Here is a 15,987-nt window from a genome sequence, read left to right as displayed (position 1 = left end):
TCGCCAGCCTCCAAGTGCCCCGGCACAGGGGGCGCAGCACAAGTCGGCCTTCCCCCGCTTCCAGAGTCCACATCTCCCAGTTGCCTCTCCTCTGTCCTCCAAAACACTGGCCACTGCATTTAATTCACCTTCCCCAGGGGCTGTCTGGTAAATATTATCTCTGTTCAAATAATCGGTGGTTCCCTTTGCTCACAGCGATATTTCAAACACTGTGAGGTCCTGGGTATGTGAATTTAAAAAAAATCTTTGATTTATGAAAAATAACAAATGCTAATTGTAACAATTTTGGACATATAAGGAATAGAGGAAAAGTGAAAGTTCCTATACTTTCTGTATTGCAACTTGCTTTGTTTTTCTTAATTTAATGTATCTAAGGCTCCAAAGGCAATTCTTTATCACTTTATTTATTCTTATTGTTTTGTGGTGTTGGGGTTGAACCCAGGGCCTTGCACATGCTAGGCAAGGACTGAACTACATTCCCAGCTTTTAAAAACAAAACAACAACAACAACAATTTTTTTTTTTTTTTTGAGTCGGTGTCTAAATTGCCAAGGCAATCTTCCTGCTTCAGCCTCCTGGGTGGCTGGGACTATAGGCATGAGCCACTGTGCTGGCCTTTTTATTATTTTGAATTAGTGTTTATATAATGAATTGTTATTATATATACTGAAAGATTCAAAAGGAATAAAAAGGTACAACTAAATTCCTGCCTTGTCCAACACTGCCTCCAAGTTCCTTGCCTAGGAGGCAGACTTACAGCAACAGGAGAAGGACACCCCCCTCAGGCTGGCATTGAAGTCCTTATTATCTATCTTTTCTGAGATTGCTAGGGCTAGAGTGTACCAAGTTCTTTGCTCCAGCTTGCCTAACTTAAATCACTAAGACAGGCAACTTCCTACCATTGTTTAATCACAATTAACAAGTTCTTCATGAACAACTGAAATTCATGGAAGTTTTTGGTTGACCAATTCACATAAACATAAGGAAAAATTTTGTTTGCGTATGTGTATGTGCATGTTTTGGGAGATGTTTCCCAAAGAGGTCCAGAAACAATAGGTGGTTACAAAACAGTATAACGCAATGTTAGGACTGTAACAAAATTAAAGATCACCAAGTCTGTAATCTTCTCATTTCACAAATACAAAACCGAAGACCAGTAAATGTTCCTGAGTTAATCCAAATTCAAGTGGTTAAATAAACTAACCAGAAGCACACAGCTCAGTGACAGCAGCTGAGTGTACTGAGACCCTCCTGTCCACACCCACACAGTGGGCGTGTCCTGAGTGGGGTGCACCCTCTCTGTCTCAAGTGTCATCCTGCTTCTCTACACTCTCCCCTTTCTTCAAGGCCCAGTGATTTTGAAACCTGGTCCAGTGGCCTTACTCAGCAACAGCATTTACTGATGTCTTTCTTTAAGCAACAGTCTCATTAATATATAATCCATACCCCCCACACAAACTGGATACTTTCCCAGTGCACAATTCAGTGTTATTAATATATTCAGAGTTATTCAGAGTTGCACAACTGTCACCACTAATTCTAGAACATTTTCATCACCCCAAAAGAAACTCCACATCCTTTTCACTTCCAGCCAACCACTAACTACTCTGATCTCCACAGATTTTCCAATTCTGTACATTTTATATGAACAGGATCACATAATATGTGGCCTTTTAGGTCTGTTTTTTTTTTTTTTAATGTATTATGGGGTTTAAGGTTCAGTTTTCTTTTTTTTTTTTGGTGGTATTGGGAATGAAACCTAGAGCCCTGTGCATGCTAGGCAAGCACCCACCCCTCCATGAGCTGCCGCCACAGTCCTGAAGTTCACCCATTTTGTACCATGGATCAGCACTCACTCGTCTTTATAAATGAGTAAGATTCTGTTCTATGGATATATCCCATTGTTTATCCATTCCTCATTTAAAGGATCTCTGGGTTGTTTCTATTTTGACTGTTTCAAATAATGATGCCACGAAATTCACGAATAAGTTTTTACACAAACACATGCTTTTGATTCTCTGGGAGACATACCTAGGGGATGCACTACTTGGGTTAACCTTCTGAGGAACTGTCAAACTAACTTCCAAAGTGATGGCACCATTTTACACTCCCTGCAGCACTGTCCTCATCTCTCGGCCTTTACTATTTGTCTTTTTGACTATAGCCAACCTAGAGGGTGTGGAGTGGTATCCCATTGTGGTTTTTATTTCAATTCCCTTTCCCTAACGATTAATAAAGTGGACATGTTTTCCATGTGCATCTGGCCATTTTTTGTATCTTCTCTGGAGAAATGTCTATTCACATGCTTTGCCATTTTAAAATTAAGTTTCTAGGCCTGGGATTTTAGGGACGTCCAGGCAAGAACCAGAAAGTTCTGTCTTCTGAAAGATAGTAAGAATTTCCTGACATTGCTGATAAAGTTTCAATACTAGGCAAAAATGTTAAGTAAATCTTCTGTCCCTAGCACATGCGGACTGTTTGCTACGTCTTGGTACCTGTCTTCTGGGGCCTGAGTGAAAAACCAATGCTGAGCATCTCCAATCAAAATGCTTTCCTAACTATAGCCAATTATCTTCTGGTTTTAGGGTCACATGATTATGACTAAATTATACATCCTGATTAAAGAAATGACTGACAGTTCTTTAGGGGTTTACCTTTTAAAAACTGGATGCTTATTAACAAATTCTCTCATTGGTAAAATTTAGGAGGGTTAAACTTTAGGTAGCAGGAGGGGAGCCATTACGGAGGCAGATGGAAGTATGTTGTTAGACCAATGATGATGGAAGCTTCCTGAAGTTTCCCACATTTTTCTATTTCTAAATATGTAGGTTCTTGAAAAGATTCAAAAAGTTTTTCCTTTCTAAAACAGGAGTAAGTATGAAAGGGTCAGGGAGAAAAGATAGCTCCAGAAGACAGTATCTTTTGTGAGCCAGTTTTAAATATTTAATTTGTGCAAAGTCACATTCTCTCCCCAATTTCTCCCAACTACTATTTTTGATGCAACTGAGACCACTAAATCTCAAGCATGAGAGGTAATGAGGGGTTGCCAAAGTAGGAATGAGTAACTGATGACAGCATCTAACCTAGATTTTTACTTTTCAGATTTGTGGTTGAAGCTCAAAACATTATGCCAAGTAAAAGAACAAGACACAAAAGACCATATATTGTAGGACTCCATTTACATGAAATCTCCTGAAGAGAAAAATCTAGTGACCACAAGTAGATCAGTAGTTGCCAGCGGCTGGTGGGGAGTGAGGGGAAGAGGGGAATAACTTTTAATTGGTACAGAGTTTATTTTGAGGTGTCAAAAAAAGTTCTAAAATTGCTTGTGGTGATAGTTGCACAGCTCTGAATAGATTTCTTAACATACAGTAATACAACACATTGTACACTATAAAATAGGTAAATTGTATGGTATGTGAATTATACATCAGCAAAGCTGTGATTTTAAAAATAATGCATATACATTATAAAAGACTGAAACAATACAACATAATAAAATTTTCCTGTATCTGTACTCTACTTTAGAATTTTAAAATTATAATATATAAATTATGATTTTCATTTTTTCAGTTGATTTTGTAGTCCTTGTAACAAAAGCCTAATGTCTGATTAGATCCTATAGGAAGATCTCTAAGATATACATTAATACACTATTATTCTGAGGGCCAGATATTGGCAAAGCACATATTTTTACTAAAATAATTATAAGTAGCACTTTGGGAACAAATCACATTCTAGAAGACTAAGAGGATCAAGGGGCCATGGATCTACGGAAAGTCCTACAGGAAACAGTCCTACAGGAAAGGCGAAACACTGTTCTTGATCAGAGCTTTGTTTTTAAACATAACCACCTCCTCAGCTCACCCCTTCCGCTCCTCCCCCAAAAGAAAAAAGGTAACTAGTGATTACCTCTTAGCAGTGCATAGTTTGAATGAAAGTGCCAAAATACACCTCTATGAATTATTCATGAGAACAGAAAAGAGGAATGTGTGACAGTATGAAGGACACTCAATGACACTCACCTTTATTACATGGATTTTCAGCATGTTCTAAGGCAGCACTCATCTCCTGCTGTAAAAACCACTTTCTGGATTCATCCGAAAGGGCAGAAGCTTTCTTTTCTGATCTCAAATGAAACCCTTTTTCTTCAGCTTCCTTCCACTACATAAAAGTAAGTGGTGAAAACAGATCACATAAAAATTGTGGTAACACAAACTCTTACCTTTTCCTCTACTCTTCCTCCTTCACAGTCTCAGGGTGCACACTATCTGCTTGGTATTATGGGATCTGGGGCGGGTGTGGTGTTCCACAGCTATGGAAGAACTCTGGGAACAGAGGCACATTCTGTGTAGTACTCAGCACCTCTGAGGGCCATGGAACCCATAGCCAGGTCCCAACCATTGTAGAAACAACCATTCATTTCCATGTGCTTCAAATCTTAGGAGTCTAAGCTGGTTTTGTATTAATGGTGATTAATTTTATTTAATTTTAATGCTATGCCTTAGTAAAAAAAAGTCAACAAAATTCAGAGAATTAATTCTTTGTCCAGCTCTGGCATATACCTTGACCACAAGGAAGTCAAGTAATTTCTATTAGTCCCCTGATTTCTTCCCAAGAAAATGACCATCACCTTAAAATCAGCTCAGAGGATAACTAAAATAACAGATTTAAAATATTATAATATTTGCTAATGTTCTAGAAATGCTACAGCTTTTATATGGAAAAACTCATATCATTTTCATGAAGAGAACACCAATGTACTAAATAAAAGCTTTAAAGAATCATAAAACACAACCAGAGACCCATCCCTTTGGTGTTCCTGATGATGGCACTGAGTCTGGGGATTCCCCAAGGTTACATAAAAGTCAAGTTAGCTTTAGAACTCAGGATCCAAACACAAAGAATTTCTGCATAATGTGAGAAGCCCTTACAACGATTCCATCTACTCTCAAATGTACTATTTTACCCAAGTATAATAGCACCAAATTTCACAGTCCAGCCATAGTATCAGCAATCCTACGGGAGGGGGGGTGGGGGCTTCCACCACAGTACTCCTGAGACAACGGCCTCAGTGTCCTGGACAGTACTCCTCCCCACACCCCCTTCCCTGTTCCTGAAAGGAAGGGTTCTACACAGGACCCCTTGCCACTGGGAGGTGGTAGGACACTCTGGAATAGCGACTTGTCTGAAATACGTGGTAAGCAGCTTTCAGAATAGACACCTGAGGCAGCTGCAGAAGGAGGAAGGAACTAAAGCCAGTTATCTAGAGCCTCATCTCTCCCCAGCAGCAGAACCCTTAGGAAAGTCCACGGTATCTGTGATAGAGTCTACAGAGCACAGGGCCTCCAGGTGTTAGGAGAAGTCACCAAAAGATACATCTGTGTGACATACACTCTTGGCTGTCTCTTCAAAATCCATTTTGAATCTACTTTCAGAATAAATCTTAATTTTATTTAGGTTCATAATAAACCCTGTTAAAAACTACATTTCCCAGAATCTTTTGCAACCAAATTGGTTAGAAATATGATATGGGACTACTATGGTTTGGATGTGAGGGGGTCCCCCAGAAGCTCCCATGTGAGACAATACAATAAGGTTCACAGGAGAAATGACTGGATTTTAAGAGTCTTAACCCAATCAGTGAATTTATACCCTGACTGGGATTAACCAAGTGGTGACTGAAGCGATAAGGTGCGGCTGGAGGAGGTGGGAAATGGGATGTGGCTTTGGGATTTATATTTGTATCTGGCAAGTGGAGTGTGTGTGTGTGTCTCTCTCTCTCTCTCTCTCTCTCCTTCCTAATCACTAATCACTATGTGAGCTGTTTCCCTCTGCTACATTCTTCTTCCATGAGGCCTCACCTTGAGCCCTGAGGAATGGAGTTGGCCTTCTATGGACTAAGACCTCTGAAACCATGTGCCCTCAAATACACTTTTCCTCCTCTACAATTGTTCTGGTTGGGTCTTTCAGTCATAGTAGTGAAAGAGGTGACTAAAATAGGGACCCTGAGAAAGAGCTGACTCTGATGGGAGGTAGAAGATCCTGTACTTCTTTCTGGTGTCTGGCATATACATGTGATGGCTGGAACTCTAGCAGTCAACTTGGATGATAAGGTATCATTGAGAATGAAAACCATACACCAGGAAGCAGTACAGAAAAGTCCAAGAAACATGGTAGCCTTGAAGTCTCAGTAGCTTGAAACTGTTTATCTCCAAAATTGTGAGAAAGAAAAGCATTTCTATCTTGTCACTACTATTTTGAGTTTTGTTATTAGCAGCTCCAAACATTTTCTATTTATTCAAAATCTTTTGTAAGTATAAAGAATGAGGTAAAGATGGGCATGATGGTGCCATGCCTATAATCCCAACTACTTGGGAGGCTAGTGTAGGACCACTGCAAATTTGAGGCCAGCCTCAGTAACTTAGCAAGACACTGTCTCAAAGTAAAAAAATTTAAAAAGGGCTAGGTATATAGCTCAGAGGTAGAATGTTCCTGGGTTCAATCCTTAGTACCCCAAATCAAAAACCAAAACTCTAAAACCAAAAAATTCCCAAACAAAAAAAATTAAAATGAGGGGCTAGGATTATAGCTCAGTGGTAGAGCACTTGCCTAGCATGTGTGATTCAATTCTCAGAACCACATATAAATAAATAAAATAAAGGTCCACTGGCAACTAAAAACAAATTTTTTTTTTGAAAAAAAAAAAAGTATAATAATATTACCACAGACTTAAAAAACAAACAACCAAACAAAAAACGAAAAGCAGGTAAATTAAAGTGGTAATACCACCCAATTAGCCAGAACAAATCCAGGAGCTAACAAATTGAGACACACTAAAATAAATGAGAAAAATGCTTAACAATTTTTAGGTAGCATCAATATTAGATAACTTCTCTGAGAAACAACCATTAAAATTAGATAATTTTTCCCAACTAAAATTACTTGGTTTGATGCTTTTGTCATCTGATTATGTATTATTCTGATATTTAAATGCTTCATCTAATAAAAAATTTATAATACGATTCTTACCTTCTTAGCTTCCTCCTCCATCATTGCATTTAATACCTCTGATTCTTTCCTTCTGTTCTTCCGAAGGAGGTTGGCTACTTCTCGGTATCCTTCATTTCGTTGTAGATCATTACATTTTTGTCTATGTAAATTTTGAATCTGCCAGTCAGTATTTAAGCATGCTTGTTCAGCTTTTGCCAAATTTTCTTCAATTATCTAAGAAAAGTTGTAAAAATTCAGAAACAATGTCAGACTCTAAAATCATGTGTCCAGGTATCTAGGACAGCTGTTCATAAGCTTGGTTGCATATCACAGTCACCTGGTGTGTTAAAACAGACTGACTCCCAGGGCCCACCACAAACCAATAAAATCCATCTCTGGTGCAGCTGGATATTGGTATTTTAAAACACTCTGTAAGTGATTTTAATGTATAGCAAGAGTGAGAACTTCCAGGCTAGGGGATGGGTAGGATTTAGTAATATTTGTTTTCAACACCATGAAAACGAGTCAAAAGAGCCTATTTTTACAGATTCACAAAAGTCTACAATTTAAAAAAAATAGTGGAATATTTTGGGTGAATAAGCTAAGGGACTGTTGCAGAACAGAAGGTTTCTACACCATTCCTGATTCTTGAAAGAGGACCAACCCTCGACATACACTCATTTAACATTTTGCTAAAGGTATAATAGAGAAAGTTCTTTTTTTAATGCCTCAAGTTTTATTTCAATTCATTTAAATCATCATTTCTGAAAGGATACTCTGTAAGAAATTCTATAAAATAAGTCTGGAAATGTTTCTTAATGATTCAGAATGTACAAAACTCTCAAATTTGGCATTTAAAAAACCCCCTATTTTAGGACAGCATTTCCAATACTTGGTCATCCCCCACTTCACTGAATAACAGTTATTAGAATTCCACAAATATACTCTGGAAGTGCTGGCTTCCATACGAGACAGGGACCTCAACCATTTAGGGGAAATCTCTGAGACACAGCATGACAGAAGAGCATAATTTGTAAAAGTTTCTATTTCCTTTGAAACGGTAGTTATAAAGAGTCTGACAGAGACTCATATATGACTTTCAATGAAGCAAGCACCCTGTAAATAAATACAGCAATGTGAGGCTCTAGGAACCTGGATTAATGAAGCAAAGCAATGAATTATCTCAATTTCACAATTTATTCTAAATTTGTTTTCTTAAAAGAACTATGGATGGAAAATTACCTCCTATGTACACACTAAATTTGCCATATGTTTACCTTCTGGGTCTTTCTGCTCTGAGTCTGACCAGTTTCTATTAGCTTATGAAACATGTGTTCTTCAAGATCCACTTTTCGCCTATAGGCATCAGCATCTTCCTTAATTTCTTTTGCAATAGCTTCTTGATTTCTAGTAAGATTCTGTTAAAAAAATTGCTGATTTATATAATAATACTAAAACACAAAGTGGCTTTTCTTTTTGCAAAATACTAATACATATACAAATAAAAACTGTAACCATTTAATTTTCAAAGTAAAAAGCAAGTAGTAGAATATCAGTGAAAACCACAAAGCAAGTAACTCTGAAAATTCTCTCCTTCCTAAAAGCAAAAACTGTCAGAATCAACTTCTTCAAAATTATGGAAATTGACTGAAGCCTTACAGCAATCTGGAGAGCATTTACTCATTAAAATGGCTAAACCTCAGTAAGAAACAGCAAGCTCTCTGCTATTTTATCTTGTGTATTCTGATTCCCACCCAGCCCCAAGCTCAGGTTAGCCCTGAAAACCAGCAGCCTGGTAACCTATGGGGCAGGCGAGACGGGGCTGGAGCTCCTTCAAGCCATTCCCTGAGAGTCACCATTACTTGACCTTACTGGCGGGTCTCTGCAAGACCCCACTGCCTACGTTGTCTTCACATCACCTCACTCAGAACTCAGTGTGTGCAGCCAGTTCCTCAGGGACATTTGTAGAAAACAATTAGAAATTGAACATCCTGGCTGTGGAGGCAGTAGATCGTGGTTGACAGCACACAACAGGATAATTCCAGCAGCTCAGGAGGCTGAGGCAGAAGGATGGTGAGTTCAAAGCCAGCAAAAGTGAGGCATTAAACAACTCAGTGAGACTCTGTCTTCAAATAAAATACAAAATAGAGCTGGGATGTGGCTTAGTGGTCGAGTGCCCCTGAAAATTGCAACTAAGCGAGGCCCTAAGCAACTTAGTGAGACCCTGTCTCTAAATAAAAAATAAAAGGGCCGGGGATGTGGCTCAGGGGTAAAGTACTCCTGGGTTCAATTCCTAACACCAAAAAAGAACTAGGAGAAAAGAATGAAAATCCACAGTGAAGAGGAATGAAGACGGGTTAGTGGTGTGACGCAGCATATTGGGTAAAGGAAGTTGTCAATTCATTTTTTTTATTATAGTTTTCTTAGGCCATGGAGGAAGAGGGAAACTATTATCCCCCCAGCAGGCGGCATGTATCAGACATTGTGCAGGAAAGGTTTTACTCAGTATGTCTGAGTTATTCAAACACTGCACATTTCAAAGAAAAGACTAGCCCTTGGCTAGCTCCTGGAAGATAAGCTCTTGGGCCTGGATCACTCTGCCTGAGGCCTTTGCATTACTGGGGATTTGGCCACGCCATGGGCTTATGTGAACAATGCGATTTGGTAGGAGCTGCTGGCCAGACTACATTAGCCTGACTTCTGGAGGGGCTGAAGAAAGACATCTAAGGGCAGCCTCCTGTGTGCTCCTTTCCTACGCTGACCCCCTGTGATACCCAAGACAACGAGGCTTGCGCAAGCCTCCTGGTGGCGGTTCTCTGTGCAACTGTCCCACATCTACGCCAGGAGAATTCAGTGTTGTCTGCACAACCCCACGGGAGATGCCAGCTGCAAGATCTGCCTGCTCTGGAGTCCACCTACATGACCCTTAAGTTTACTGGATTTAATTTCCTTCTACTTCAATAAAATGAAACCACAGGTGTAAGAGTTCTTACTGAATTCTGTGAGTCCTAATGAATCAATGAACCCAAGGGTGGTCTTGGGGACCCTGCGACATATACATATTAGTTCATTTATAATCCTCATAACGATCTTTTCAAGGATGCTGTTATTCCACAGAGAAGGTGCTTACATGTGAAAGATAGAGAGAAGGACAAAACCCACTTCATTAAAACAAGGTCCTGGAAGGTGAAGGGAAGGGATCTGGATCACAGGTCAGAATTTATTTGTTGGTCTTTATGCTTAGTTTTCTTATTTTTCTTCTTTTTTCATTAGGGTCGGGGGTGTAGCTCAGTGGTAGAGGGCTTGCCTAGCACGTACAAGACTCTGGGCTCCATACCCAGCACCGCCAAAAAACCAAACCAAATGAAATCAAACCAAACCAAAACAAAACAAAAATACCAATCAAATTAGGTGTATATAGAATGTTGAGCTCGTATTTCCCATTGAGCTAATAATGATATTTTCTGGAACAAAATGTCTTTAGAAACCAGGTACAATGGAGCATACCTATAATCCCAGCAATTTGGGAGGCTGAGGCAGAAGGACTGAAAATTTAAGGCCAGCCTCGGCAACTTGGTGAGGCCCTGAGCAATTTAGTGAAATGCTGTCTCAAAATAAAAAATAGAAAGACTTGGGGATGTGGCTCAGTGGTAAAGCACATCTAGGTTCAATGCCCAGTCTCCTGTACCTGCCCCCCAGCCCAAAGTCTTTGGAAATAGACATTTTTTGGGGGTAGGTAATGGGGAATGAACTCAGGGGCACTTGACCACTGAGCAACACTCCCAGCCCTATTTTGTATTCTATTTAGAGACAGGGTCTCATTGAGTTGATCAGCACCTTGCTGTTGCTAAGGCTGGCTTTGAACTTGCGATCCTCCTGCCTCAGCCTCCCAAAACGCTGGGACTACAGGTGTGCAACACCACACCTGGTTGGAAATAGATATTTAATTCATGTGTAATGTAAGAGAGAAATTTGGCAGGTAAAGTGTTGGTCACTAAAGCCACTTTTAAAAAGGTGAGAGCAATATATCTGTAGCTAAATGAACAGATAAATTTTAGGATTTTATGTTAGTTTTAATTTAATTCTTCTCTAACCCTGTAGGTTTCCTTAAATATTTCCTTCAAAAGATAGCAAAAAGGGATTAATAAATATTTGCCTCCTAATCTGATACTCAGAAAGCAACTCAGTATTACTTAAGTGGCATTCCTGCCCAAAGTGCATCACTAGAATCGTTCCATGAAAACACAATGGGTAAATGCTGAGGGACATTCTGTAACATATCTAGCCTATATGCTTCAATAAACATGAGTGTCATGACATACAAAGGAAATTCTGGAGGAGTTTAAATAGGAGTAAAGAAGACATGAGACACCTGGAAATATGGATCTTAGATTTTTCTTTTGCTCTAAAGAATGTTTTTGAGATAACTGATCAAATCTGAAAAAGGGTATTTATAGATCAGATAATATTATGTTGACTTCCTGGTTTTGATAATATACTGCAACTATATAATAGGATTCCTTGTATACTGAAATGCTGAGGGGTAAAGGAGTGTCATGTTTACAACTTACCCTTAAATAGTCCAGAGAAGAAAATATGTATATGTGTACAGATGGAAAGAAAAATTTAGCAAAACATTAATATTTGAGAATCTGAGAGAAAAATATCTTTTTTTTTTTTTTGTATCAGTGATTGAACTGAGGGGCGCTTTACCACCGAGCCACATCCCCAGCCCTTTTTTACATTTTATTTAGAGGCAGGGCCTCGCTGAGTTGTTTAGGGCCTCACTAAGTTACTGAAACTGGCTTTGAACTCATGATCCTACTGCCTCAGCCTCCAGAACTGCTGGTTATAGGCATGTGCCACTGTGCCCAGCTGAGAGAAAAATATCTTGAAAATTTTAGGATTTTTCTTGCAAAATTTCTATTAATTCTGAAATTATGTCCCCTAATTGCCACACACCTCTTATTTCTAGAGGAAAGACAGCAAAAGTAAACTCTAGCTTAGTCCAAGTTAATTACATCTAATTTAAAATTACTGGAAATTCCTTGTTCAGTTCTAGAAGAAACTTAAAAAGTATTACAGATATAATGGATGCTGTTTTAAATATTAATGTAGATAACAATCTTGTGTATGTTACCTGTTATGAACCTGCAGTCAACTTTAAACTCAAAGTCTGATTTTAAGGGGCTGAAGGAAATAAAAACCTATGGTTTCAACATAAATGAGTAACAAAACATTTTCCTCCAATAAAAATTATGTTAACATAGCTTTCCCCAGTGGTATAAAAACTGAGTTGTAGGTTCTAAGCAAATATTTGCCGATCTAATTCCTGAAGATTTAAATTTAAAGTACTTTACAGTTACTGCCATGTTGCCTCACAAGATCCTTAGAAGGCTCAGGGTGAGTATTCCTTATTCCAAATGCTCAAGGCCAGAAGTATTTCTGATTTTGGAATTTTCTTGGGAGTTTGAAATACTGCATAATCTTTACTGGTTGAGCATCCTTAATCTGAAAGCCTGAAATTTAAAATGCTCCAAAATTTGAAATTTTGGGGCATCAAGTTGGCACTTCAAATGTTTTGGCTATCAGAGCACTTCAGATTTTGACTTTTCAGATTAAGAATGATCAACTTGTATTGGGATAATTTCACAGTTAGTTGCACAAATGTAGGAAAACTTAGTAAACTGGTAAAGATCCTGAGGCAATGTCTGGGGCTTACATCTGGTGCTTCAGACACCAGGCTAAGCTGCTACAGAAACATGAATTAAAGAATTACAACAAACTGTACATTCAGACATTCTGGCTACTTTACAATCCTGGATGACACTATATGCTGTTTCAAAAGTGATTAAAATGAACATTAAGAAACCATGAATAAATACAGCCTAAAAAGGGTTCGTACAAACTCTGCTTTTCTTACACTGGAAATAACTGACTTCTACCTTCTCATAAAGTCTTTTTTGTGATTCAAGTTCCAGCTGCCTCATTTCTAGGTCTTTGGTTGTGGTAGCAATTTCTTGATCTCTCATTTGTACCTACGGCCAAACAACAAACACAAGTATTAAAAATAATTTACAAATTCATTTCTAAGAAATTTAGTAATCTTATATAGTGAAAACTCAATGACAGTATTTAAAATAACAGGAATTGGGACTGGGGTTGTGGCTCAGTGGTAGAGCACTTGCATCGCACGTGTGAGGTACTGGGTTCGAGCCTCAGAACCACATAAAAACAAATAAAAGTAAAGATATATAAAAAAAATAACAGGAATTGGTTTCAGGAACCAGAGTAACTGATAATATGTTAATATTCACTGTGGAATCTAGGACTAATCTCTGAGTTGAAGTTATGCTTAATTTTTTAAAAAAGATCACATAGTTACCATAGACTCATTTGGATAGACTGGAAAAAGAGGCAGCAGTTTTTACCATGCTACAGTAACCAACACTGAGTTAGAAAAACTTGAACAACTTAAATTTGGGGTTTACAGAAATACAGAATGTTTAATCTTATGAAATATAATGGTTATTTAATGTTCTTTTTGATTTATACTTTTTATAAATCAATTTGACAATAACTTCAGGTTGGACTTTACTGTGGATTATTCAACTTGTGTTTTGATCAGACAGACATAGCTCATTTAGAATTCTCCATTCTCTAGAATTGGATTTCTTGAAAGCTTTTCCCTCCTATATACTAGAGGGTTCAGACAAGATACTTTGAGAGAATCTTAGAAATCATCTTAACTATTTGGTTGCCTAAAGCCCCAATTATTTTTAGCAGTGAGAATAAAATACATTGTATGTATTTCAAACAAAACAACAAACTGTAACCAATCAGTTGTCAATCCCCATTCATTTATTTTTTATTTTATTTTTTAAATTTTTTTAGTTGTAGTTGGACACAATACCTTTATTTTACTTATTTATTTTTATGTGGTGCTGAGGATCGAATCCAGGGTCTCACATGTGCTAGGTGAGTGCTCCACCACTGAGCCACAACCCCAGCCCCCCCCCCCATTCATTTATTCAACAAACATATGATGATTGAATTACCACCTTCAACTACTGAGGGTTAGATACTGTTGATTAAAAGACATGCTATAAAATAGCATGTAATAGGAGAAGCAATAAAAATGAGAATATAGTGGGAATATACACATCCTAGGGGTCAAAGAAGCTGGTCCACCTTAAGGCTGTAAGTGGGAAAGCAGCTGGCTCAAAGGTGGGGGGCTTGAGTCTAGGAAGCAAGAGCAGTGATGAAGCCAAAGGGTGAAGGAGCTGTCGGGCACAGTACAGTGTGCCTTTTAAGGATTTTAGCTACAGAAGCTCACTGCTTATGAATTTTCAGTGACATAAACAGCCACGTGCCAGAACAAAAACAGATCACTTTGCTGCTAACAGATGTCTGAAGTCACATATACATGTCACTTTGGACTTTGAGGCAGTCTTTCCTGCTGGAGTCGGAGAGGAGCGTTTGCAGTTGGGAAGGGTGAGAGCATGTTAGAACAGGCACCTGGCAGAGTAGGGGGCTAGAAGGGCAGGCAGATGCCTGACCATGCTGCTGAAAGGACATTAAGATACTCTGACCACAAAACGCTTTGCCTCGCCTCAAGAACTGGAAATATAGGCTGGGGCCATGGCTCAGTGGTAGAGCGCTCGCCTAGCATGCGTGAGGCACTGGGTTCGATCCTCAGCACCACATATTAACAAAATAAAGATATTGTGCCCACCTATAGCTAAAAAATAAATATTAAAAAAAAACCCTGGAAATAAAGATTTAAGAGTTCTAAGCCTGCCTTACTTTTGGGGAAGAACATATACTCTTTGAGAATAATGAAATATTAATTTGATCCACTAGATAAGAGAATAAAAAAAGCCAATTAAAAATTAATTAGCCTTAGCCAGACGCCATGGTGCCTGCCTGTAATCCCAGCCGCTTGGGAGGATCATAAGGAGAATCTCAAGTTCGAAGCCAGCCTCAGCAATTTAGTGTGGCCCTCAGTAATTTTTTTAAATTAGCTTTAAACAAAAGTATTATGCTATAAAAAAAGAGAAAATAGATTTCTAATACAGATGAATTAAAAATAGTCCCAAAGACTTAAAAATATTTAGTATTTTATAAAAAACAAGTTTGAAATTCCCTAAAGTAAATTAAATTCAGTGTAATCCTAATAAAAATTTCAATAGGATGTGGGGAGATGGGGATTCAGAGTGTGATAAAATTCTCAGTCTGTTTGGAATGCTAAACATCTAGGAATACTGAAGAAACTCTTGAAAAGGAAGACTGATGAGTGAGAATCAGGCCTAGATAGTAGAGCATCACAATTATCACACATTGAAACTGCATGGCACTAACTTAGGAACAGACAGAACAAGAGAGAAGGTCAACTACATGAGGGAATTCAATATGTAATAACCATTGGCAGATGACTACTAACATTCGACAGTGCTGGGACAAGGGATGAGCCTTCTGCACAGAAAAAAGCTTAGTACCTAACTCATACCTTACACTCAATTTTCAGACAAACTAGGGGTTGGCAATTTTTTTTCTGTTCAGGGCCAGATAGTAAATCCTTCAGGCTTTGTGGGTCATTAGGTTTCTGTCACAATCACTGGCCTCTGCCATCGTAGTACAAATGCATCCACAGACAATATGGAAACAAATGGATGCACCAATGTTCCAATAAAGTTTCATCTATAGACCCTGAAGTCTGAAATTCATATATATTTTAAAAAATGTAATATCATGAAATGCCATTGTCTGAGTTTTACTTCTGCTTTTCTTTCGTTTTTCTAGTACTAGGGTCTAAATCCAGGGCCACACACATTGCCAGACAAGTGTTCTAAAACTGAGCTATATCCCCAGACCTACTGATTTTTACTTTATTTATTTATTTATTTTTTGGTACTATGGATTGAATCCTCAGGGGCCCTTTACCACTGAGCTACATCCCTAGCCTATTTTACTTTTTAATTTGAGAGAGGGTCTT

The 15,987-nt window shown here is 38.4% G+C and overlaps 1 protein-coding gene across 5 annotated transcripts in view; it reads right to left on the bottom strand.

The window, feature by feature from the left end:
- Tbc1d31 (TBC1 domain family member 31) overlaps positions 1 to 15,987 on the bottom strand; it is a 69,178-nt gene that overhangs the window by 4,044 nt on the left and 49,147 nt on the right. For all 5 annotated transcript variants that reach the window (XM_046464859.2, XM_046464860.2, XM_046464858.2 and 2 more), the window contains 4 exons: positions 12,938 to 13,030; positions 8,270 to 8,410; positions 7,032 to 7,226; positions 4,025 to 4,163 (listed from right to left, as the gene is read on the bottom strand). In XM_046464859.2, coding sequence (XP_046320815.1) covers positions 4,025 to 4,163; positions 7,032 to 7,226; positions 8,270 to 8,410; positions 12,938 to 13,030 — 568 coding nt within the window. The remainder of the gene's footprint in view (positions 1 to 4,024; positions 4,164 to 7,031; positions 7,227 to 8,269; positions 8,411 to 12,937; positions 13,031 to 15,987) is intronic.

The sequence above is a fragment of the Marmota monax genome, unplaced genomic scaffold (genome assembly GCF_021218885.2).
Source record: "Marmota monax isolate L192 unplaced genomic scaffold, Marmota_monax_Labrador192_F-V1.1 WCK01_AAM20220418_F8-fsc00003, whole genome shotgun sequence".
Lineage (NCBI taxonomy): Eukaryota > Metazoa > Chordata > Mammalia > Rodentia > Sciuridae > Marmota > Marmota monax.
This window is presented reverse-complemented; position numbering and strand designations above follow the sequence as displayed.